The sequence below is a fragment of the Triturus cristatus genome, chromosome 1_2, assembly GCF_964204655.1.
Source record: "Triturus cristatus chromosome 1_2, aTriCri1.1, whole genome shotgun sequence".
Lineage (NCBI taxonomy): Eukaryota > Metazoa > Chordata > Amphibia > Caudata > Salamandridae > Triturus > Triturus cristatus.
The window spans coordinates 970,493,288-970,520,767 of NC_140580.1; the positions used below are offsets into that span (position 1 = coordinate 970,493,288).

The 27,480-nt window shown below is 44.0% G+C and overlaps 1 protein-coding gene across 1 annotated transcript in view; it reads right to left on the bottom strand.

The window, feature by feature from the left end:
* Positions 1-27,480, bottom strand: part of PRPF4 (pre-mRNA splicing tri-snRNP complex factor PRPF4) — a 114,608-nt gene that overhangs the window by 49,188 nt on the left and 37,940 nt on the right. The window contains exons 3-5 of the mRNA XM_085610308.1: positions 20,275-20,461; positions 16,268-16,352; positions 13,332-13,411 (exon numbers count right to left, since the gene is read on the bottom strand). Coding sequence (XP_085466434.1) covers positions 13,332-13,411; positions 16,268-16,352; positions 20,275-20,461 — 352 coding nt within the window. The remainder of the gene's footprint in view (positions 1-13,331; positions 13,412-16,267; positions 16,353-20,274; positions 20,462-27,480) is intronic.

The window sequence follows — 27,480 nt, forward strand, 5'->3', positions numbered from 1 at the left end:
GTGGTCACGTGGGTGTAGATATCAGCACACACCCTAAAGTGTGCTGTGAGTGTAGTGGATTGTAGTTACTTACAAATCCTCTGTTCGGAGGACCTGTAAATGAAAAGGTTAGTGAATGCAGGTACACAGCATTTAGTTGTTTGACATGCATCTTTATAATTCATGCGCGCTCCTGAATATGTAGATGATGGCATCATGCATGTGGCTGGGTGGGGGCATGCATGATGGCTATCCACAAAATAACCATACGTGGCTACAATGTGCCCCGGTGGTTCTAAGTATGTAAAGGGTCCAAGGGTAAATGGATGCTAGTGATTGTAACGTAATAACCAGTGGGCATGATATCCTCAGTTAGAATCGCTTTCTGGCACATTGCGTGAAAGGTTAAAATTAAGTATCTAGTGATAGCGCGTGATTTTTACTAGATGAACACATTTAACATAGAATGACACAAACTTGTGACTAACAACATAAAAGACTGACAATGGTGGCCTTACTTAAACTCGGAGTGTGTTATGCCCCACGCATTGAGCACAGTGCTTTGGGTTATTGTTGGTTTGTTTGGACAAGTAGATACCATACTGTCTCTGAGGTTTTGTGATCTTTTGTAAGAGAACAGTGGTTTTTCCCATTGGAGTTTACCTGAAATCACGATTTTCCAATCGGTCTGGATCATTTTAGCAACTTTGTTTGAGATTGAATTGTATGTTGTTACACAGATTAGTGGTGTGGTAGGTTCTCTTACAAAAGATCACAAAACCTCAGACAGTATCTACTCGTCCAAACCAACAATAACCCAAAGCACTGTGCTCAATGCGTGGGGCCTGCCTAATGTCACTGGCCACTTTCCATGTGGCAATTGTAGTGGCAATTGTAGCATCTGCCATTTGACACAAACCACAAAATCTCTACACCTAGAGCAAGGCAAAGTATGGAACATCAAGAGACACACGAACTGTAATTCGGCCAACGTGGTCTATCTAATCACATGTCCATGCCAACTGCGATATGTGGGCATGACCAGCAGAAAAATATAAACCAGAATATGTGAACATCGGAGCAACATCCGCTGTAAACGGAACACAACGAAACTGACAGACCACTACTTAACGATGGGACACACTACCAATGATATGACCTGGGTAGTAATTGAACAACTCGATGCAAACACAAGAAACATACAAGACCAACTGTTCGAAAAGGAACAACGTTGGGTGTATAGACTATCCACCCAAACACATGGTTTAAATGACAACATGCCATGGAACAGTATACGGCGTAAATAAAAACACCTTCCTTAGGAGTCCCAACCACAGTGATACATAGACAAACCCCTCTCCCAGGGATACCAACCATAGTATAAACACACAAGTACCAAAGCGTCCAATTAGAACAGAATATTCTCAACTCAAAAAAGATTCTACAATTTGTGATGATCGATATAGCATCCAAATCCACCCCGGGTGCACTAAATGACCGTTTAGCGCTAACTAACTAGACATACCCCGGTTTTCAAGTAGGTCGCAACATCGTTGCACATTTTCTAAAGGCACTTACTCAAAACCTATCCTCCACATAGCCAGGGATCTACACAATACCAACACGTATAGCCCACACATCTATATGCAACATTACTATACTTACATATACATGGCACTATGCAGAGATAAACTAGTACCCTTCCTCACGGAAACAATGTAGCATACAGAGAATCAATTATCATGATCCAACAGCGCGAGTGAGTTTTTACATACATCTTTTTTCAGTGATCCCCGAAAACTTTACCATTATCTGTATCACAGAAACATACGCTCGTAATGCGCATGCTTATTTCAGTCAGCGTTAGCGCACACACGCGCTTACACGCATGCGCTTTTCCTTTCAGGGTTAGCGCTCTATACAATATTGCAAGCGATCTGCTCGGTCACACCCATGTGACCATACGAGCACTTCCGCCCACATCCTATTAGAGACAGCACAGTCAACCGCTCACTGCACATCAGCGGCACATCAGCGGGACCCGATCATCTGCATAGGTCAAACCGCCTTTATTCCCCTGACAAACGTGAGTACAGACACCCGTGAATTTATCGCCGAAGCCGCCCAACTAAGCAGAACCTTTTGATCTTTCTTGTTAATCGCAAACTGTGCCCATGACTGTCTCCACACCTTCGACAGGGTAAGCATGGGGTACAGCAGAGACCGATTGAATCCATGAGGCATAACACACTCAGAGTTTAAGTGAGGCCACCATTGTCAGTCTTTTATGTTGTTAGTCACAAGTTTGTGTCATTCTATGTTAAATGTGTTCATCTAGTAAAAATCACGTGCTATCACTAGATACTTAATTTTAACCTTTCACGCAATGTGCCAGAAAGCGATTATAACTGAGGATATTATGCCCACTGGTTATTATGTTACAATCACTAGCATCCATTTATCCTTGGACCCTTTACATACTTAGAACCACCGGGGCACATTGTAGCCACGCATGGTTATTTTGTGGGTAGCCATCATGCATGCCCCCACCCAGCCACATGCACGATGCCATCATCTACATATTCAGGAGCGCGCATGAATTATAAAGATGCATGTCAAACAACGAAATGCTGTGTACTTGCATTCACTAACCTTTTCATTTACAGGTACTCCGAACAGAGGATTTGTAAGTAACTACAATCCACTACACTCACAGCACACTTTAGGGTGTGTGCTGATATCTACACCCACTTGACCACTTTTCTCCTTTTTGGTCACTCACTTTAATTTGGTCCTGACGAAAGCCTCATGATCTAACGTAAAGGCTGAAACTAGTAGATCTAATATCTTAAAGGGATACCGAGGTACATACAATACCTCATGCAGATCCCGATGTTGTTTTTACTTCTGTCCTAGGACCCTTTCATTAAAACTTTTACAAGGGTATCCCTAGAGACATTTTTAACTCATAACCGCACTTCACATATCACTTCACTTTCCTACACAAACAACCTGCTCCGCTGTAACTCAGGCGTCGAAGCACAGCTGGATTGCATTAGGTGATCAAGCTGGGCATAAGGCATGCAACCTACCAGGTAGGTGGGGGAGGGGTTTCCTAAAAACTACCTACAGTTGTTTGCACTCCTTTCTTTTGAAGGTTGTGGCCAGGACCTTTTTGACCACAAACAACCTCATAAAAGGACTTGTCCACTTTGTTTATTGATTTCCAAGAGAGGTAAACATCTGGACAGGGTTTCTGATGCGGGCAACAGAGCATGCCGTCACACATGCTCTGGGAATGCCCGTGAGTGAGAGGCTTTTGGATAGGTGTACAACACAGACTCTGAGGCAGTGGGAGACACCTTGGAGCTCACCCCTCGGCTGATCTCCCTAGCATTCTGGGAAGACGTGATCCTTGACACATACCACTTCTTTGCAATACAGAACTGGCATGTCGAGATGTGATGAAGAGCTGGAGGTGTACAGGAAACCTAACACTAGGGGATTGCCAATCCAATATGGAGTGGTGCAGACTGGCATAGGAACCCATATACCGGGCGAGGGGCTGCCCCCGGACGTTTGCGAAGATATAGAACCGATGGTCGGAAACAGAGGGGCAGTGACGGAGAGGGCGTTCCTTGAGACTCTGGTTGTGGAGTGGTCTTGGCAGTCGCAGAGACTCTTAGGGAAGGGTTGTCCACTGGAGTCCCAGATACCAGAGGACCTGAGCGAGGAACCACTAATCACAGAACTGGTCTCACACGATTCTTATCAGGAAGTCGTTTGAAATCTCCTATATATAATAACACCACAGCATCTGGGGGGGGATTGTTTGAATTGGTTATATCTTACGTATTGATCTTTTGCGATAAATGCACAGTAAAAAAAAAAATATTTTTTTTAAATACCATGTAGTAGCAAACACAAAAAGCTAATTTGTTTTAAAAACTTTTTTTCACCTATATAATAGTACCTTTTTGGAATTAAAACTATTGCTGACCACGAGACAATTAATAGGTCGTATGTTCAAACTTATATACCCAAAATCTCATCACAGGTTAGAACTGAACTAACAAAAAGAAAATATGGGAATAAAAAAATTCCTTGGCCTAGCATAAGCAGTACATACAAGTAGTAAATACAGCAACGATCCCAAATCACGAGTCCGGCTATTCACTTCATGCTGCTCTTCGTATACACAAATCACAATTTATTTTGCAGCATTTTATTAAAGCTTTTCATCCCAGACTACAAGTATTCACAGTTTCACTAAATAACAATGTCTACAGAGCTGCAGAAGCAATTTGAGCAATGCAGTGTTTTTTCAAACAAATGAAAGACAATTCGAGTAATGAAATTCCAGTCCAATCAAGTGTACTTCTCCACTAATAGTTGCCATCTATTTTAAGAAAGGTTAAAACACTATAACCAAACTCTAACCTACAACATTTTAAGCCTTTCCCTGCAGCTTTTTGTAGTGAACAGCAGCATGTGCATTAACCGAAATTGGTTAATATACATGCTGCTTTTTTGAATCCCATAAAAATAATGTCTTGTTTAGCATTCTTTCAAGGTCAAAAAAAAGTGAGAGGCAATGGAAAAAAAAACATCAGACTCACCCCCTTTCATATTGCACTATAGAGTGTAGTTTTTTTCCCCATTGTTGGAGCTGCTACTCGGGCTCTCTGAGAGACAGCATGGAAGAAGCTTAAACAACATACTCTAGCAACTAAACTGTCATCAGCACACGATTATGGCCTTTTATCACATCAAAAATGTTAGGGATCGTATTTGAAAATATATAACATAAACAGGGCCACTGTACTGGTTAAATATTTTGCAGTACTGTTCACCCCCTTTCTAGGCACGTCATTGCTAGAATAGAACACTAAAAGGGTATGCATGTCTGACAAGGAGTGTGAAGAAATGAAAATATCATAAGAATGATTTTATCTTTAGTGATCAATTTACATATTTGTTTCCACTCTACGGAAACAACAACAGCTCGTCATTAATATGTGACTAAGGAAAATAAGGAATATGCTACTTACCAGTATGCATCTGTTCTTGGCATGTAGAGCTGCAGAGTTGTACACTTAGCATAGATCGCCATCTGGTGTTGGGCCTGGATGTTTGCAGTTTGTTTTTCTTCTTGGACAGTCTTTGGAAGTCACGAGTTTTGTGACTCCTCCTTCGGTCCGTACTGCGCATGGGCTTCGGCTCCATCCTCAGATTGTTTTTCGTCAACAGGGAAATGATGGAGCGTAGTAATAACAGTGAGAAACCCATGTGTTGTATCTAAATAAGATGTACTGGAACGGATACAGGTAGTCGGGGAGGCGGGTGGGCGTGTACAACTCTGCAGCTCTACATGCCAAGAACAGATGCATACTGGTAAGTAGCATATTCCGTTCGAGGCATATGAGCTGCAGATTGTACACTTAGCATAGATTATATAGCAGTACCCAACCTTAGCGGCGACCACCGGTATCCGTTGCAGCTGTTTGAAAAAGTGTCTTTAGTACAGCCTGGCCCACCCTAGCTTGCTGCTTGGAATGCACATCTACACAGTAGTGTTTTGTGAAGGTGTGCGGTGTAGACCATGTGGCTGCTTTGCAGATGTCATCTAAGGGTATATTCCCTAGAAAAGCCATAGAAGCCCCTAACTTTCTTGTAGAGTGGGCTTTAGGAGGAACAGATAATGTTCTTTGCCTTCTGATAGCAAATTTGTATGCATTTTACAATCCACCTAGCTATCCCTGATTTCGAAATGGGGTTGCCTTTATGTGGTGGAGAGAAGGAAACGAACAATTGTTTAGTCTTCCTGAAGGGTTGCGTTCTTTGTATGTAGTATAGCAACGCCCTTTTCACATCAAGTGTGTGTAAGGCCCTTTCCGCAACAGATTGGGGTTGCGAAAAGAAGACAGGTAATTCCACTGATTGATTGAGGTGGAAGGGGGAAATGACTTTGGGCAGAAACTTCGGATTTGTGCGAAGTATGACCTTGCTGTGATGCATTTGTATGTAGGGTTCCTGTATGGTGAACGCTTGTATTTCACCAACCCTTCTAAGGGAAGTGATAGCTACAAGGAAAGCTGTTTTCCAGGTGAGAAACTGTAGCTCACATTTGTGCATTGGTTCGAAGGGCGGACCCATTAGTCGTGTAAGAACTAAATTTAGATTCCATACAGGGGAAGGTGGTGCCCTGGGAGGAATTACTCGTTTAAGGCCTTCCATGAAGGCTTTAATAGCGGGCACTCTGAAGAGTGATAAATGCTGTCTGTTTTGTAGATAAGCAGCGATCGCTGCTAGGTGTAGGCGTATGGATGAATATGCCAGGTTACACCTGTGAAGATGGAGCAGATAGCATATGATGTGCTGTATGGATGCATCTAGAGGGTTGATTGTATTATTACGGCAGTAAATTACAAATCTTTTCCACTTTGCGGCATAGCATGCTCTAGTGGTAGGACGTCTGGCTTCCATGATGATGTTCATGCAATCAGGGGGAAGGTTTAGGTATCCGAATTCTAAGATTTCAGGAGCCAGATCGCCAGGTTGAGCTGAGCTGGGTCCGGGTGCCTGATTTCTCCATGGTTCTGGGTTAGGAGGCATGGGGATAGGTGTAGTTTTTGATGTGGTACCACTGATAGTTGTAGTAGCGTGGTGTACCACGGCTGCCTGGCCCACGTGGGAGCTACCAGAATGAGTGTGAGGGAGTGTTGTTGTAGCTTCCTGACCACTAATGGAATTAGTGGGAGAGGTGGAAAGGCGTATGCAAATCTGCCTGACCAGTTCATCCATATCGCATTGCCCTTGGACAATGGGTGTGGGTATCTGGCGGCGAAGCTTGGGCATTTTTTGTTTTCGTGGGTGGCGAAGAGGTCTATGTGAGGATGCCCCCACTGTTGGAAGAATGGGTGAAGAACTTGTGGATGCAGTTCCCATTCGTGTAGTTGTGGCGTTTGTCTGCTGAGCAGATCTGCCATGGTGTTTTGTACGCCTGGAACGTGCTGTGCCAGGAGAAAGATGTTTTGGGGAATTGCCCATCTCCATATGCTCTGGGCTAAGCGGGAGAGCTGGGGAGAGTGTGTCCCCCCCTGTTTTTGTATATAATACATCGCAGTCATGTTGTCTGTGCGAATGAGGACTGCTTTGCCCGAAATCTGTTTTTGGAAAGATTTTAGGGCTAGAAAGATCGCCAAGAGCTCCAGATGGTTGATGTGGAGCGATTTTTGCTGTGGCGTCCATAGACCTTGCATGGTGAGGTGTAGGAGGTGCGCTCCCCAGCCGGAGAGCGATGCGTCCGCTGTTAGAATCACCTGAGGAACAGGGTCCAGGAACGGCCGCCCTTTGGAAAGGTTTGTGGTGTTCCACCACTGCAGAGAGTGATGTGTGCGGCCGTCCACCAACACCAGATCCGTCAGCTGACCCTGGGCCTGGTTCCACTGTTGTGCTAGGCACTCTTGAAGTGGACGCATGTGGAGTCTTGCATGGGGCACTATGAAGATGCAAGACGCCATCATTCCTATGAGCTTCATAAACACTCTTGCTGGAAGAGAGAGTGTTGAGGAAGGAATGTTTTGCGTAAGGCTTGAATGCTTGTGATTCTGGCTGAGTTTGGATAGGCAATACCCTTGGAGGTGTCTATAGTGGCCCCGAGATATTGCTTTGTGTGAGATGGTATGAGGTGGGACTTTTGGTAGTTCACCGTGAAGCCTAGCTGGTGGAGCAGTTGGATGGTGCTGTTCGTATGTTGCACACATTGGTCGTAGGACGCGGCTTTTATCAGCCAGTCGTCTAGGTAAGGGAAGACGTGAATATGTTGACGTCTGAGGTGTGCTGCTACTACTGCTAGGCATTTGGTAAACACCCGTGGTGCGGTGGTGACCCCGAAGGGGAGAACCGTGAATTGGTAATGTTGCCCGTCCACCACGAACCTGAGGTATTTCCTGTGAGAGGGGTGTATTGGAATGTGAAAGTATGCGTCTTTCAGATCCAAGGTTGTGAGAAAGTCTCCCTGGCAGAGGAGTGGGAGGACTTGCTGTAGGGTGACCATGTGAAAATGGTCTGAATGTATGTAGGCATTTAGAGGCCGGAGGTCGAGAATGGGTCTGAGGGTCCCGTCTTTCTTTGGTATTAAGAAATATAGGGAGTAGACCCCTAGATTTTGTTGATTGACGGGGACCTGCTCTATAGCGTGTTTTTGGAGGAGTGAGAGTACCTCTTGTTTGAGCAGTGTGGAATGTTCTTGAGACATTGGACGGTGCCTTGGTGGGATATTGGGTGGGGTAGCTGTCAGTTCGAGACAGTACCCTGACCGAATGATTTGGGTCACCCATTTGTCCGATGTTATGGACTCCCATGTGTGGATAAAGTCTTGTAGTCTGCCCCCGACCGGAGTGGGATGGTCTGGGGGGAGCGGAGGGGAGTCATTGTGCGGGTGGGGTGGCAGAACGGGTGTTGTTGGTTTTGCCCCTGCCCTTATTGTTGTTGCCTCTGTAACCGCCCCTTTGATTGCCCTTTGAAAAGGTATTTTGAGGAGGGGACTTGTAGGAGGTAGAGGCGTTATCGGTGGAGGAGCCTCTGCCTGTGCCACGAAAGGACGAGCGTCGAAAGGAACGTTTAGAGGCTTGTGTTTGGAGTGCCCCCATAGACTTTGCTGTGTCTGTGTCCTTTTTCATCTTTTCCAACGCTTCGTCTACCTTTGGCCCAAAGAGAGTTTGCTGGTCAAAGGGGTGATTGAGTATGGACGCCTGGACTTCAGGCTTGAACCCTGAGATCCTGAGCCAGGCATGGCGACGAAGCAGGACACTTGTATTTATGGCTCTAGAAGCAGTGTCGGCTGCATCGAGGGCACACTTAATGGAGGTGTTTGTAATTAGTTTACCCTCCTGTATCAGGTCATGAGCCTTGCGCTTGTGTTTTTCTGGAAGGTGCTGCATAAGAGCCTCTAGTTCGTCATAGTGTGCTCTGTCATATCGCGCAAGCAGTGCTTGTGTGTTTGCAATGCGCCACATGTTTGCAGCTTGGGAGGCGGTGCGTTTACCAGACGCGTCCAGAAGTTTAGATTCCTTGTCTGGCGGTGGGGCTTCTCCTGAGGATTGGGAGTTAGCCCGCTTTCTAGCTGTGGAGACAACTAGGGAATCTAGGGGAGCAGGGCCCTTAATGTATGCAGGGTCTGTGGGTGCCGCTTTGTACTTCTTCTCTATTCTAGGGTTCAGTACTCTGGCCCTGACAGGGTCTTTGAACACCTCTGTAGCGTGCTTGGTGACACCCTTAAGCATGGGTAAAATAGAAGTGGATTTGTCTTGTATGTCAAATGTATCCAGTAGGAAGTCTTCTTCCACTGGTTCACTGTGCATGTCCACCCCATGGTAGTGTGCTGCTCTCTGCACTAAATGATGAAACCCTAAGGAGTCCTCTGGAGGGGACGGCCTGGATGGGTATAGGTCGTCCTGAGGTATATCTGGTATAGCAGGGTTATTGTAATCCTCCCATGGGTCTGGGGTCCCTGGTGGAGTGGGATCCATTGGGGCGTCCGCCGGGTAATTGTCCGGGTCCCCGTCATCCGGATCTGGGGATGGGGCCGGATCGTAGTGAGGTGGAGGTGGCGGAGACCTGGGAGGGGGAGGGGGTGGAGGTGGTGGAGGAGGTAGGGGAGGCGGTAGTGGGGAGGGCACTCTGAGGGGAGAAGTAGCAGAGTCCTTCCGTTTGGGTGGTGGAGGAGGAGCCGGAGTATCAAGGCGTCTTTTCTTGATAATTAAAGTCAATAGTCCAGTCTTTGGATCTTTGGACAGAGTCTTTTGTAGAGGGTCTGGTGTAAACAGAGCCAGTGGCGTCGAATCGTCCGTCGGCACCGGTGATTTCGGAACCGAGGACTTCGATGGTTTGTGTGCGCCATGCTTTTTTGGGGCCTCCTGTTTTTTCGGCGTCGAAGGAGTTTTCGGCGCCGGAGCGTCGGTGCCGACAGATTTATGTTTGTGTTTGGTCGGCACCGAGAGTCCAGGCTTGGGCACCGGTGGCTTCGGAGTCGAGCTGGATATTGCTTTCTTCGGTGCCGGATGCTGTTTTTCGGCACCGGGCGTCGGCTGGCTCGATCCCGAGCTGCCGTGAGACTTTGGAGGCTTCGACACCGGGCCCGTAGGTGGGGTGATAGAAGCTTTGGTTTTGGTTTTGCCCAGGCCGGCAGGCGAGGGAGTAACCTGAGTCTCTTTGGTTTTCGGCGCGGGGGTGGGAGGGGGTATAGTACTCACGGCCCGCTGCGCCGGTGTAACGTCCTCCACGTCGGAGTCGTCGGCCTCGGAAGCGCTGACGATGTCTTCCTCCTGCTCGGTGTGTGTTTGCCCCGAAGCTTCGGCGCCGTCTCCGAAGATGTCCGGTGGAGCTGCAGAGGATGAGTGCGCCATGGTGCGTCGAGCTCTTCGATCTCGGATGGTCTTCTTCGATCGAAAAGACTTGCAGGCGGGGCAGTCTCTAGCCTCGTGTTCTGGAGAGAGGCAAAGGTTACACACCTGATGGAGGTCGGTGTGGGGAAATTTAGACCCACATTTTGGGCACTTTTTGAACGGAGTCCTTTCCATCGGCCGGGACCGGAGTCGAGGAGGGCCCGAAGGCTGGTGCCGATGTACGGGATGGAGAAAGTGCCGCTTCGAGAGATGAAGATGATGATGAAGAAACTCGAAGAAACGAGGATTTTCCGTCGAGGCTGGAACCGTAGAAGTTCGAAGCCGGAGCACGAAGTATCACATCCGAGCCCGATGGCGGAAAAAAACAATCTGAGGATGGAGCCGAAGCCCATGCGCAGTACGGACCGAAGGAGGAGTCACCAAACTCGTGACTTCCAAAGACTGTCCAAGAAGAAAAACAAACTGCAAACATCCGGGCCCAACACCAGATGGCGATCTATGCTAAGTGTACAATCTGCAGCTCATATGCCTCGAACATATAGGTTTGTTTTATGTTGTATATTATGTATTGCCCCTCAAACTAGAAGGAAAAGTCTTTTAATATATGGATCACCTTTGTTATCCAGTCTTAAATTATGAAGAGCTCCCTACATCTGGTTGAGCTAACCCTGGAGACAAACTAGGATAGATTTTTGGAAAGGATTCCAATGATGGAGCATGCTACAATTCAGGGGTGAGGTTTCTGTGTCTATAAGAAAAGATTCCTAACTTAGGCAGTAGGATCACACAACTGCATGGCATTACCATAGCTTTGGTGAGGTTGCGCATTCACAGTAGCAAGAGTTGTTTTGTGCTCTTGCAAAAAGAACAACTTACTTTAAAAAAGCATGAGAAGTAATTAGCCCTGTGCTGTAGCACACAGAAAGGAGTATACTTTGCTCCTACGGGTACCAATAATCAACCTGTACTCATACCGGTACAATTGCTTTGTGTGGATGGAGAGTTAGGGGTTTACCTCATGTGCTGAAGACAGAGGACTGTTTATCAAAGAGCACTTTTGACCAAGCTTATCTTGCTGACAAAATGGCTTACTAAGGTAATGGTTTAGAGAGAGAGAGAGAGAAAAGGGAAGATAGAACAAAGAGAGAGCTATGAAGACCTACTGAACAAAAGATTAAACCCTCTAAGTACCACTAAGCCTTTATTCTGTGTAAAAGGTACTGCCATCATGTAAAGTGTTACTATAGTCAAAATACGGTTAGTACTTTAGAATATGTATAATGCTTACTATCTGCCGGATAATATAACAATATTGCAAGGCACCAGGGAGTTCCACAGCCATATAAAAGAATGACGACAAAGGCTGAAGTCCTTTATAAGATTATAACGCCAAGGTAGTTTGTAATATTCTTTCATTAGGGTAGTTTATTCCCTAAAATAAAAGGTCACACAATCCGTCCTCTCACAAACTGCTCAAAACCTTAGTGTTTTGGTCTTTCATACGAAACAGATGGTATTGTTGCAGACATGAAGAATAAAAGCAAAACCTGTAGTGCACAATTAAATACACCAAAAAGAAGTTAAGTAATTAGTTGCACTGAGGTATGAGAATAGGTTTTATGTAAGTCATATTTAAGAACTGCTTTTGCTCAGAAATAGTGTGAACCTGCAGATAAAGTGTATCTTTCCTATGATGACTAGGACTATAAAAAAATAAGCATGTTTCCATAAATATCAACTCAGTGCTGATTGCTGGACATTTTAGAAAAACAGATCAGAATAATGAAAAGTCAGTTGAAATTTTTGTTGTTTAAACTGCAGGTGCAATGATGCTCTGTGACTTGCCTTTCATTTTGGCTGGAGTCAAAAACACATCACAAATCAGATTGTAATACTGTATTACAGTTGCATGGTTTCGTTATTATAGGTTACTAACATCGTCACAGCTAGACTGCAAAAAAAGAAATTCGAGTCAAAGCTTTTTTACGTGCATTACAGGCTACCATGTATTATACAAAAATAATTTAATATTAATATTATACCATGCAGAAAAGGCTGCTGATTGATGGCTGGAAGTCAAAGCTGGTATTGTAGCCCAAACGCCTAATGACACTACTGTACAGATGTGTGTGTGACTTGCAGGCATCAGTTTAGAGGCAGGACAACCAAGCACCTTTATTTTTCCAATCTTTATAACATAAGTACCTTTAATTTGGTTAATATCAGTAAAGCACTTTGAGACTTAAGTGACAAACTATAATTAAGGCTTTTACTTTTTTCGGATCTTTACAGATAAATACAGACAGAAAAGTGTCTATTTCCGGTCTGTATTTATTTTTTGAAGTGGAAAAATATTTTTTAAAATGGTACTTCTTGTAAGTGACTCTCCTTGTTGTCCTTCATGAATTCCAGAACAACTGCTAATCAGATAGACACCATGGGGATTTAAAAACAGGTCAGATTCCTTTAAATACAGGCATATGTTAACATATAATGTTAATATTTACATGTTGGTGTAGTGATTTGTTATATTTGGCTGCTTAGTTTGCTAAAACGTGACAGGCATCAAAGTATGAGGACATCATTTTCAGTTAAATAAATGTGGAACTGTACCATTTTACGACTCCATTTATTCTCAAAGCAAAGTAAATATGTATAATACCAATACAATGGCCAAAAACAAATATGGATAAATACAGACGAAAAAGTAAAAAAATAAAAATAAAGAAAATACCATAAAACCAGAAGCCTTACCTGCAATATAAGCACCGAGATACTGTTATTACACTTGTGATATTATTATCCCTCCATGATATAGAATGATTTCATTACAAACTAAAGGCTTTAAGCCATGTTGAACTTGGGATGGTGATCCACTTCTGAATAATGTCCCCTAAAGAAAGCACAGAATGGATCCCCATCTCACCCAGTGGTTCAACCTACCGTGGAAGTGAATAGCTTGCAATCCAAAGCCTGGCTGTCTTAAGAGAAGCAGGCCCTTCGTGATACCAAGTTTGCTGATACTAGAAAAGAAGCGAGGGCAACAATCAGGCACACAACGCAGGCAAGAATATCCAAGGAGAACATCTGCCCTGTCACATTTATGTTCGTTTTAGTTAGATATAAAATGTAAAAGAAAACAAATCTTTATGTTTAGTAACTTTAAAGTAGATTATAATGTATTACACTAATCAAATGCCTCTTCATGCCTTCACAAAATAATAATTACCTATTCAATGAACAATGATTTCTTGGTCTTTAGTGTAATTCAAACTATACAGTAAATGTATTTAATTCCAAACCTGGGCGCTAGTATATTCCCTTATACAGACAAAGCTACAAAAACAGTTCCAGTGCTTGATTTACTATGTCTGTCACTCAGTTACTCCTATGTGACAGAGTGCACAAAAAAGAGCACTCCATTACATGCTCTTCTAAAACCTTTGCGACTTCTATTCACGCCACAGCTAGACAAGAAAACAATTCCACAGGTGGTGCACCTGCCAGAAAATTCTTCAGCTTCCAAAAAGCGATATTTAAAGGAAGGTTCGCAATACTAAAAATGCCAACTGAGCGTTGAAGTGAAGAGATAGAGCCTATTAATTAATTTGAAAATGCTGGATAAGTCCAGGATACATGATTACCTTAACAAAAAATCTAAAACTTGAAAGGTAGCCAGAGTATTTTGAGAACACTGGATCGGAGGGGTCCTATGGGTTGGAGTGGGATGTCAGGAAGGTAGTCATGAGGAGGCACTGCATCCCTACGACATGGGGAGTTAATTCTGCTTTCACTCGCAGTGTACTGGCTTTGGAGACATTCCTACGTAGGTCTAGGCAGTGTAGATTCCTTAAGCATGGTCCTGTCTGGAGACCCTGCGTCTCCAACAACGAGAGGAGGTGAAGCGACTGATCTGGACTAAAAGTCATTCCTGGCCCACTAGCATGCAGATGGCGATAAACCAGGGTGCACGTTGGCCGGGTTATTGAGATCAGAGACCCTTAGGACTCTGGTGGGCGCCATATGTGATAGCACAGGTCATGTGAGAAATACTCAAGCAGACATTAATGAAGTCTTAGCCCACTATTACGAGAAGCTGTACTCCTCTCCCCAGGAACCTTTTTGGGCACAGGTATGGGATTACTTGCGAAGAGCGGCACTTCCTTGCTTGACCCTGCTGCAGTTATTGGACTTGGAGCAGCCTCTCCAAGTGGAGGAGAGCAATCTAGCAATCCTCCAAATGACGTGTGGCAAAACCTCTGCGGAGTGTTATGCAGCTTTTAGGTCCACTCTTGCTCGCTAGAGATCTATTGAGCGGTGCACCACCAGGGCATTTTGCAGCACTCTCTACGTAAGGACCTTATAGTGGTGCTCACGAAACCTGGAAGAGACCCCCTTGAGGTGAGCGACTATTGCCCGTTGTCAATGTTGAACATGGATTACAAAATGTTTAATAAGGTCATTGCGAATAGATTGCTCCTGATGCTTGGCTCCCTTGCTCATTCAGACCAATGTGGGTTCATGCCTCAAAAGGAGACGCACTCCAACATTCAGCGCCTGTGCCACATCATGGACGCGATGTCCAAGGAGGGCCGACCTTCCAGTGGCAGTCTCCCTGTACTTCGAAAAGGTGTTTGATATGCTGAGTTGCCCCTACCTACTACAGGTGCTGGAGAGGTTTGGGATGGGTCCTAATTTTGTAGGTTGGGTCGAGCTTTTATATACCGCCCTACAGGAGCAGGTCCGCACCGGCCATCAGATCTCATGCTCTTTTTTGATACATAGGAGGACCAACCAAGGATGCTACGTATTACCAGTAGTTTTTTGCATTAGCTATGGAGCCATTAGTGGCCATGATGCGAGCCAGGGGCCATGTTTGGGGTATCAGGGTAGGGTCAGAATGGCACACTGTATCCTTGTACATGGATGATGTGTTAGTCTACTTTTGGGACCACGCATGCACATTACTGGCCCTTTATGACCTGCTCGATCGCTTCAAGGAGATGGCCGGTCTCAGGGTGAACTGGGGTAAATCCAGTAGCTTTCCTTTACGCTGGATTGCACCGGAACTTCGTGAAGTGCCGGAAGAAGGGTGCCTCCCTGGAATTTAGAGACCTTGTACTATCTTGGCATAAATGTTTACCACACTGACAGGGACTTGCTTGATGGTAATCATGGTAAGTCCATAGGCTCAATTCGCCGGTCCATGCACTTCTGTATACGACTACCCCTCTCGTCAGTAGCAAAGATGCTGGTTCTTCCAAGGCTATTTTTTGCAGCTTTGCCAGTGATACCACATAGATTATTCTTATTTAGGAAATCTGAGGAGCCTAGAGTTCGAGCTTGTTTGTTTGGGAACCTTCTCGGAAGCGGGTTTCAATTCTCTATGCTTCAAGTTGGCATAAAGAACATCCAAATGTTATACAAGTATGGAAATACATTGTAACAAACATTGTCAATGTACATTGAGATTTAGGTTTTGAACCCTTGATATTGCTTGTTTAAATATCTGCTTTCTTAAATACAAATCTGAAAACATATGCACATGCATTTTATATTGATTTCTTTCTTTTCATATTATCCTACATAGGTTAAATAACATTCAATTGATTTGAGATGTTGTGATGTAGACCTCAAGTCAATGTAATTTTATTTAAAACTTTCTTCCCTATGAAAACACCACACAAATATCTCATCTCAACCATGAGTTACCTGCATCATTTTGGTAACCTTCCATTACACTCCAAGTAATAAGTTAGGAAGGTGCAGCTAGATGAAACATTTTTGAACAACCCAGGAAATTAAAAAACATAGCTGAAAGTTAAAAGATTGCAGTCATTAATACTATCCGAATATAATCTAGTAGGATTTCATACTACCTCTTTTGATTTCTTGGACTTTTCTTCGTCTTTTTTGGTCTTCTTTAAAGCATCAGCACCAACCACAGAAAGAATATTTCGCAACCTGAAATGAAAGCAACATAAGTATACTGTTAAGGAGATGTTGTTAACTGCAACTACTTTGGATAACTTTGTACAGGATGTTCCAGTCGGGCAACACATTTTACCATTGATCGTGTTTTATCCGATACTCCAAGACAAAGCACCTATGCAGGATTGGAGACGGCGTTAACCTCAAGAACATATGAGGCAATGTGTCACTACAGATAAAGTTTGAACAGCAAATCAGTCAGCATAGTCAATTAAGTAAGCCTTAGGTCAAGACGCTTAAGTCCAATAACTTTAGAATCCATGAAGGTTTATTAAATATTGTAGTGCAATACAGAGAAAAAAAATTATACATGGTTAAACGCATGGTAAGTCAATATAGGAATTAGCATAAGGTTCCATCAGATGCAGCCAAAAGTCTCACATGAAGTCTAGTCTCAGAGGAAAAATATTCAAAGTCTTAAACGAGAGACAGACTGACAATGGTGAGGAAGAAGGTTGGCGCTGCGCCAACAGCAGCTAACTCTGGAGCACAGGGCTCACGATTTGATACATGGCGCCTGCAGCAGCTAAGCTCAGCATCATATGACTGAACAACAGCTCACTTAATCTCCCCGGCGATCCCCAGTGGCTGGATACCCTTAGGGGTGATAAATCGGGCTATACAAATCTGGAATTAATTTTTGGCATTAATGGTCCATTCTCTAAGTGGTAGCAAACCAGACTTGGCTCACCACCTAAAAGCATACACAATGAAAATAGCATTGCTAGCATATAGTGATAACATCTGTGTACAGACTGGCAAATCAGTACACAGTTGGATACTTTACAGACGGAGAGACCGCAAACAATTAAAATTACTACGGATAATGGCACCCGGGTAAAGCCCAATCCTACAGCAAAGGATCTTCCTATCTTCTACATCAACACACGCTTGCTGGTCAGACATCAACTTGAGATATTTTAGTTCCTCGATTCCGAATCCCCTGATATACTGTTATTAACAGAAACTTGGTTAACAGAGGACTCCATGCCTGTCATTTTAGCGGCACTCCCGGAGAATTACTATATACTCAATTATAGTAGACCACCGGGGAACAAATGCAGAAGGGTAGCTGCAATTATTCAAAAGCATCTCTTTTACTAAGCTTACTCCCTTACCAATCCCAACAGCAGAGAATATTATAATCAAATTGGATTCGCCAATGTCTCCATTAATGTGCATCCTCATGTACAGACCCTCAGGTAACATGTCTCGATTCTTTCTTCATTGATAAAATACTGATGATAAAAGATAGTGTTCCTCTCAGCTCCCTAACCAGTACCATTACCTTTACAAAACATACGGCTTTTCCAGCCATTGCCAAAGATTGCTTTCTGAAGTTCATGACCGAGGTCAAATCCGGAACCCCTAAGAATATTTGCCCCTGAGATCCCCCCAATTTTTTTTTCACACCTTCCTGATCCAGCAATCTCACTGCTCAACTTATCCTTAAGTCAAGGCACTGTCCCTCATACTTTTAAAGAGGCATAGTCATCTCATTTAAAAATAAAAAACTGTGAACATTTCTCTGTCCTGAAAAACTGCAGTCCTATTTCCTTACTCCCCCATTTAGCTGAGATATTAGGGGCACATATTGCCCAACATCTCTGCTTCTTCTTAGAAGACTCCTCTTTCCTTGATCCTCACCAGGTGGGCTTTCGTGTGTCACACCGCTACTCTACAAAAACTGTTCTACTTTCCGTGGTTGATGATATGAGAGAAGAAGCAGGTAAAGGATTGTCCCAGGCATTAGTCCTTTTGAACTTATCGGCTGCCTTTGACCGGTAGATCAAGATATTCTAATCAAGTGTGTCAAGGCTGCAGGTATTAGCATTAGACTGGATGAAATCCTCTCTTAGATCGCTCCCAAACAGTCCCTCTTGCCTCTTTTTGCTCATCTTAGGTCAGGCTTAATTGTGGAGTAGCACAGGGCTCTTCTCTGCACCCCCATTTATTCAATCTTTATATACGCCCACTGATACATACCCTAAAAAGGCAAGGGGTGAAAATATACAACTATGCCAATGACATGCAGTTGATCTTCAACAGTGATGACACGACGAAGTGTACAGATTTCTTCCATAATACTATGTTACACATCTGCGATTGGATGAGCAGTCATCAGTTGAAGCTTAATTCTGACAAAACTAAAATTGTGATGATCAAAAATAAACTGCATAGCTGGGACCCTTCTTTCTAGCCACTGGAAATGGGCGATCCTCCTATCCCTAAAAAGTGCTCAAAAGTCCTGGGGTTCTTGTTGATGAAGTTCTCTCTATGAAGCCTCAGATAGGTTCAGTGACATCTAATTTCTTCCAGCTCTGAAAAATTAAAAAGAATTCGGGAATACTTCACCCCGAGGTGATCATTCAGATCATAATTGCCCTGCTTATGTCCCGGATGAATTATACTAATTCTCTATAGCTGGGACTTCCAAAAGGGATTGAGTCAGAGGCTTCAGCTGGTTCAAAATCAGGCAGCTAGACTAGATACTGCCACATTGAACCTCTGATGGCAAAATTACACTGGCTTCAAATTGCTCAAGGGACCCTTTATAAAACTAGGTGCATTATCTTCAAATCTCGACATGGCAAAAGCCCAACTTTTGGGATCCCAAGAATCCGGAATTACATTCCTAATAGAAATCTTAGAATAGCCCATTAAAATCTAATACACGTCCCTAAATTTAACAGTAAGAAATTGGGTGGAACCAGATTGGCTGTGATAGCTTCAAATGTATGGAGTTCTCTCCGCACAAACAGCAGAACCACGACTTCCTATTCAAGCTTCAGACCACTGTTAAAAAATCTGGCTCTTCAGACAGACTTATAGTTAACCTTTGGGTCTCTTCTGCCTCTGTGCTTCAGTGCCATGAAACCTTTTTGGTGCACACGCGCTCTATAAATATGGTATAACTTAACAATATGTAATACAAACACCATTCCTTAAATTAATATTAATATAATTGCTTTTGATCTAATGTCTTTGGATATGTCGGTACAAATCTAGTTACACTCAAAACAATTACATTGTAAAAAGGCCTAAAGTGGTCCAAGCAGGAAAAGTCTTGAATGTAGCAAAATGCTTCCTCTGAAGTTCTTCAAGAACAGGATTATCAACAGAGAGCATTTCTTTTTGTAATTTGTGATGTGAGTAGGCCTCGGCGGTAAATTCCGCTCCGCTCGCGAAATGTGGTCAATTTCGCGTTCCGCGGAGAATGTGGAATTGCCGAAAATTCCGCGATCCGTTGCATAGCGGAATTTTTTCCTTCTTCGCGCTTTCAAAATGCGTGTTCGCGCTCACGGGAGCGACTTACTGGGATCCCTGCGTTCACCGACGAGTTTTCCTATCAGTTTGTGTCCGGCCACGCGAACCCGCGAGTGTATGCCAACACGTCATTCGGACGTGCCATCGTACATCCGCGTTCGGGCGCAGGAAACACGCATAGCGAGAGGGCGGGACAAGTGAAACAAGATAGCCATGATGGCATATGCAAGTTCACGAGATATTTACCCCAGGGCACGCAAACCGTATCCCCGAACAGGAAAAACGCATCGCAAACGGGCAGAACAAGCAATTCCGCGTGCTTGTGGAATTTTGAATTACCGTTTCGCAAAACTTTGCGTAACGCGACTACGCAAATTCTGCCCATCCGTAGATGTGAGAAGAAATTAAAGCGCGCTCACAAACACATCATGGCTGCATTTCGATTTAAGGTGGCGGTTAGCCCTAGTTCGAGCTTATAGTTTACACAAGCAGAGGAACATACAGTTTTGCAAGTTGCAGTGTTTTTATTTACATGTGAAAGCATTCATAGCACCAGCCACACATTTTTTATCAATCAGAATCAATAGCAGAGGGCATGCGTTTCCTTTTCAGCCCAGGTTTCACCCACCTCTCTCTTCTTTCTGCCGGGCCCTCACCAAACAGCGTGATTGGCTCCCCTAGAGCACGCAGGCAGGCCTTCACCTCAGAGTCATCTGTGGAAACATTGATTTGCCGTGCACGTTTCCTGCGCTCAAATTCAGCAAGGATTTCTGCTTGGCGCTCACTCCGATGCTCCTCGAGATCAAAAGACTCGCCTGCAGGAGGAGGACGAAGGAAAACAGAGATGACTTTGTAACATGAAGAGGAGCAACAGCCAAAAATACAGTACACAAACGCTTCAGAGGTACTGTGATTGTATTAAATATGTATTCCAGAGTTTGTATGAGAAGCAGCTGGCAGTCACGGAAATCCACTGGCAATCGTTGTAAAACAGCATTGTCTTTTTAAGAATGTCGTTTTTCTTCATAATATTTTCTACAATGGTTTCAGTGGCACTAGCCCAAAAAAAAAATCAGATTAGAAACGTTGATCAGTGCAATGGGATTCGCTATTGGACTGAACAGTTATAGAAGGGCGTGCCTCTTTTTAGGTCTTGCTGAGCCCAGCGCATGCGCTGCCTCGGAGAGACATTTTGCATGTGAGTTTTCAAAGTGCTGCTGGGTGGCCTAGCTGTTGCGTTCACGCGACCGTGCACGCACGAACCGCTAGCCTTCAGCAGCACTTTGAAAACTCGATCATCGCGATCACTTTCGCTTTCAGAGCGATCGCGATGACGCACGCTTTCAATGCTTGTTTTCCTTGCGATCCCAGAAGCTGGTGCCAACCTTTTTTTATATTTACTTTTCTTTTATAATGCTGGCACCCGCGCTTAGACTTTAAACATCTTCAGCTAAAGCGCTGGTGTCGCAATAGTTTTAAAAGTAAAGAAATTGGAAAAATCTTTACTTTTACAGCAATCGCGGCACCCGCGCTTTAGCTTAAGATGTTCAATGCCTAAGCGGGGTTGACGTCATTGTAATAGAAAAGTAAACAAAAAAGCATGCGGCTGCCGTGCTTCACGCGGATACGCTTGAGGTCGCAGACAAAGATGCACAATTTACTTTTCTCTGAATAGTTTCAGACTGATTAAAAATAGTCGGTTGCAGAAAGGAGCCATGGTTACTAAGCAGCAATCTCCCTCCAAGACAGGACGCTTAGATAAACGAGAAGCCTCATTGTGCATTAGTGTACCCAAAAGCTATAGAGCTCTTGGCCTATGTTTAGTGGTGAAGCAAGGCTGTAATGGTGGGTTGGGCCCTAATAAAAGTGAAGGAAACAGGACCCATCCCAATGGCTAGCTAGTGAAAAATGGCTGACATTGAACTGCAGTGGTCCTGCACGTCCCTTGCTATAGTCATGTTCCAATCTCTTCATTCCCCCACCACTGCATCACTCCCCGAATAACTCCAGCTGCTCCTCCTGTTTCCTGTCCTCTGTATCACGCTACCTTTCACTCTCCCCACTCCCTTTCTACCTCTCCACTTTCCCTCCGCCTCTCATTTGCTATTGATGGCTATAATTCCCCAGTCCCCTCTCCTTTTTTTCCTGCATCCATCAGCACCTTTCTGTCCCCTGTATTGCTTTACCTTCCAGAGGAATTGGCCTAACGGTTAGGGCGCTCGACCTCGGACCTGGGGGAACAGGGTTCGAGTCTCGGTAACGACGCTACACCTCCTGTGATTCCCTCCTGTGATTCTGGACAAATCACTTAATCTCCCCGTGCCTAACAAAAAAATGAATGTGTGTCCTCATGTAACGTAACTGGTTCTATGTAAAGGCTCTGATACCTGATTGGATTCGGGTCAAGTTCGCACTATATAAAAAAAACTCTGCTAACTCTTCCCTATTCCTCTTTTTTCCTTACCTTCTTCCATTCATATGTCCTCTCTACCGTCCTGTAGCTTCCACTGTATTTCGTCACTTTTTATGTTTCACCTCCCCATTCCCACCTGTACCTCTCCATTCTGGTCCGCAGCACCCTTCTACTCTTTTTTTCCAATACTTCAGTCTAGTACCTTTTACCTCTCTTTCCTTCTCTTAGCGTTTCGATGTGCCCCATTTTACGCAGTATCTTGGTCTTCATATTTATGTAGTTGCTTTGCTCCTTTTGCTCTCTCCTGTACGTTTTCATCCACCTGTATCTAGCTTATTTACACCTTTTACTCTGCGCCACATTTCTACATTCATCTCCATCGAGCTGCTTTATACCTGCTCTCTCCACTCACCCCTGCATCTTCCTATCCATCTGTATCTAGCTTCTTTACACCTTTTACTCTGCGCCGCATTTCATTATCCATCTCCATTGAGCTGCTTTACACCTGCTCTCTTCACTCACTCCTTCATCTTGCTATCCATCTGTATATAGCTATCTTCTGTAGTTAGCTCTCTCCCCTATATACCCTATGTCATCTGTATATTGCTACTTTACGCTCTCCCACATAGCCCGGTATCCGTCTGTATCTAGCAGTTTTAAATAGTTTGCTCTCGACCACTCACCTATCTTCTTCTCCATATGTTTCCTGCTATTTTCCGCCTTCCGTTCTCCGGCAGTCACCATTTATGGCACTATCCATCTTCATCGAGCCGCTTTACACGTTTTGCTTTTCTCCTCTATCCCCCTGTATCTCAGTAGCCACTTGTATCCAGCCGCTTTACACCTTTGACTCTCTCCCACATCCCCCTGTAGTCCTCTTACCTTTCTTACAATTGCCCAAGTAGCTTTAATATAACATAACACCTGTTGTTAAAGAGCAGGTTCACCCAAACCTTGGATCTATTGGCGCTAGAATAACATGTTTATTGTTACTAAATGGTACTCATTTTATGGACCTGGGAAGGATGAAAGGCTAAGTGGACCCGCCGGGATTTGAATCTATGAACATGAGGTCAAACAGATCACTGGAGTAATATGCATTAGCTCACTGAGTCACTGACTCGATCTTACATCCATTCTTGTATATCCTCACTTTCTCCTCCTCGCTCTACATTTGTATCTCGCTTTCTATTTTACAACCTATTTCCACTCTCCACTGTATATCTCCGCTCTTCTTCCCATTATACCATTCACTACTCTATCTTACTAGTAATTTTTCTCTACTCTCACCTCATCTGTTTTCACATACACACACACGCGCGTTTCCCAGCGCACGCGCACGCACACACACGCACACGCACACGCCCCAAAGAACCCTTCCCGAGGCCACTTTCTACCCTGCCGCTCCTCTGAGGCTGAACTGAAGCTGTTCAGCGCCAAGGGCCAGGCGGCAGCCCTCGGAGCGCATGGCTTCTGCGTTTACAAGACCAAGAGCCAGGCGGCAGCCCTCGGAGCGCATGGCTTCTGCGTTTACAAGACCTCCTCTCAAGAAGCTGCTTAGGAAAGGGGGAGGGGCTGTATTTTCATATATGGGATTCATACATACATTCCCGTGGTATACTGTACATTTTAGTTTTGTGAATACATTTTATAACTTTTTGTTTTTTTTTACCACATACGATGTGATATACTGTCTGTACAACATTGCTGCATGCTCCAAACACGTGTGATGTTTTATATTGGGGATTGCTTTCTCAATTCCCCCTGTAGACACTTTATGGTTGCAGGCGTGTCCTCTGTTACACCATCAGTCCGGACCTCACCTTATTCCAATACTGACCATCTTCATTTGTAGATATTGCGGGTATTTTGTGTTCACTGCTACCATTGTGATTTTTTCTTTTTTTTACTGTTTCAGCCCTTCTCTCTTTCTTCCCTGCCTCAGTCCTTCTCTCTCCTCCCTCCTTTCTCTGCCTCAGGCCTCTTCTCCTTCCACTACTTCAGCCTCCTCTCTTTCTACTCCTACCCACTTTTGGCTGTTGCAGCCCCCTTTCCTATCTGTCCCTTCCCTGCCTCAGTCCTTCTCTCTCTCTTTCCTGCCTCAGCCCTTCTCTCTCTCTGCCTTGTCCCAGCCCTTCTCTCTCTTGCCTGCCCCAGCCCTTCTCTCTCGCTTTTGGGACCTTATAAGTATTTAGTTATGCAACACAATATCCTTGGTACAATAACATCAACCTTTGCATGGCTAAACACTTATAAGGTCCCAATAGCGAGACCTTTTGGCTATGCCAATGCTTGTTTTCTTTACCAGGATGGCATGAATAGACGTGGGTTAAGGAAACTGTAGGTGGGGTGTAAGAAGGAGCGAGTGCCGATAGACAAAGACTGTAAATGTTACCACACTACAAAGGTCAGTACGCTCAACAAAGTACTCTCACTCCTGAAGCCTCAAATTCAGACCCTCAACGCATGCATAGTGGAAACATCGCATCCAATATTACTGGGACGCTAAGAGCCAGTAAAGATGCTCTTTTACATGCCTTGGCTAACCGGAGCATCTAGTCTGCAGTTAACAATATATTGGCTTGCAGAATGCTTGGGCACATCACAAGTGGCTGCTCTGCATTTCACCACAATCCAGACTGAATCGAAGAACAAACACTCAAATAACTGAGATTCTTTCCGCTTCCAAAATCGGCATGTAAAAGAAATGCTGGAAAATGTGTGAGATGACTTATAAAAATCTGATAAAGCATTTGGATGCAAATAAAGGTGGGCATCCTAAGAAGCCCTGTATCCCCATGGAACACTGCATGTGTCCTTTGCGAGCATTTGAAGCCAACTCATATGTTGTCCCTCAGTAAGAGCAACAAAAACACCGTTTTAATGCCACGAGTAAAATATTGTTGGCAGCACTGGTTCAAAAGGACAGTGAGCCAATATGACAAATGGGGTTTCAAAAGTAAGGGAACATCAAAATGCTCTACATTAATTTCGTACTAAGGAAAAAAACCCTCCGAAGATTCTGTAGATGCGATGATGCATTAGCCATAGGGTTTAACATGTTTGTCTCCCTCCCCCATGTTTTTCAGAAATAGGTTAAAATGTAGGGCTTAAAAGCATTTCGAGTACTCTGTTTTTTCAGAAGGATGATAGAACTATCTGTAAAAAGGAATTTTTGGGATTCTCTGCCAAAAATGAAAGCCAGCACATGCTTTTTCAAAACATATTTAAAAAACAAAATTAAAAAAACACGATCAAGGTTTCTTCCAATTTATTTTCATAAAACAATGATGGGGTAGTCAATTCACGATCAAACTTAGGTCAGCTTTGTCAACTGGACACATTTTACAATAGAAATCTCAAATAAGAGCCAAACAAAATCATTGTACACTATAGAAGTACTCTATTGTAACTCATATTTTACATGAAGGACAAGTCACTCTAAAAGGAAAAAACCACAATCGTTAACCACTCTTCCCCAAACTTGCTTCTTTTAAGACTAATACGCGAATTTCATGACAGATGTTGTCTAGTGTTTGCTAGACAGAAACAACGGCCATTTGGTGGAGGTTTTACCACCTTAAAAACCACTGACAACAAAAACAAATTTAAAATGAGTCCGACACTTCAAATGTCCTACTGTAGGTATTTTCAATCTCACTTAAACAAGGAAGGGGCACGTCCACGCAGAGCCTCAGAACAAAGTGAGAAACAATATCTACATTTGACTTCATGTAAAAGAGATGTTTTTCCATAAGTTCAGCTGTCTTTTCAAAACATCCGAGTTACCTATCCCAACATGTGGAATGACCAAATAATTGAAATAATTGTGGGAGACAGAGTTTTCTTTTTTTTTTTTTAAACATTGCATATCGGAGAGACTATTCACTTAATGCAGCTCTAGGCTAAACCTTAAGACTCAGATGGAAAATGTAATACACATTCTCAGCACTGCTGTTCTGCATTTTGGTCCTTAATAACATCACTAAAACAAGCAGTGGCAAAGCCAATAGGTCTCACATATGCGGTAATACGAGAGCTATTGTCAATGTCGTTTAGTCATGTGTTATGGAGTGGATGTGTGTGGAATGGAATTATGTGGATTGGATTTTATTTTTTTTGTTGTGGAAATGTATGGCGTGGAATTGTGAGGTGTTGAGGGGAGTTATGGGTAGTGGAATTATGTGGATAGTAATTATGTGGTATTGAGTGTACTGGAATTTTATGACAAGACCGGAGGCTCATATTATGCTTTTCTTATCTTGCTTCATATGAATAGCAGCCAAGATAAACAAACAAAACTACAGTTCCCAACAGGCCAAGCAACATATTGGCCAATGGGAGACACAAGAATCAACAGTACCAACCAATGAACAGCCAGCCTTGGATATAACGTAGGGTCAGACTGCGAACAGCCCTCTTTTCTTGCTGCTCAAAGTCAAGATAAGTACCCTTTCCATTATCTCCTTTATAATATTCATAACGTTTCTCTATTTTATTTAAAGTGGCTGTATTATTGCATTTGTGAGCGCGCTGCTCTTCTGCTTCCCCGCTATCCCTTTTATCGAGCGTCTCTCTCCCTCGCGCTCTTACCGCTCCAGGTTTCCTTGCAAGCGTCGCTGTTCCTCGCGACGCGCGGCGGCCATTTCCAGTGTTTATTTTTTCAGTGCGCTGTTCCCGCTTGCCGCTTCGCTCGCACTCCCATCAAGGTTCCTCAGCTTCTTTCATCTAGTTCCCGCCTCTGGGAGGGGTTGTCTGCTCCCGGTCAGGTTTTTCTCCTTTTTCTTTTTTTTTATCTCCAAGCCCACTGGGAAGAGCTTGTTTCTGTAAAATTCACCCCTTGGTATCTGGTTTCTTCCTATTGCTTGGCTATGGAGTTGGAAAGCTCTCAAAGTTCAGAGTTTAATAATGAGGAAGGGAAGGCATTTAAGACGGATTTGAATGCATTTATAAATAATTCTGTACAACATGCGGTTGAAGCTTCTATGAAGCAATTCCTTGTTGTCAATAATGTCCAAGACTTTGGGCCAGTCTGCGGGGGATAGCAGAAAAAGAAATTTGGTACCTTCCAGCAAACAAGCATTTGCAATGCAATAGGTCTCGCATTTATAAGAGTTTGAGCTATTGGCATTGTAAAATTACAATGCCTTTTATTTATGTTTTGGTTTTAAAACAAATAAAAGGCATTGTCATTTACAATGTCAGTAGCATAAACTCGCATAAAAGCAGTGTGTAGTGTGCAGCAGTGTGCGGCGTTCAGCAGTGTTTCGTGTAGCAGTGTGAGGCATGCAGCACTGTGTGGCGTGCAGCGGCGTGCAGCAGTGTGCGGCGTGCAGCATGCAGCTGTGAGTAATGCAGCAGTGTGCAGCAGTGTGCGGCGTGCAGCAGTGTGTGCCGTGCAGCAGTGTGTGCCGTGCAGCA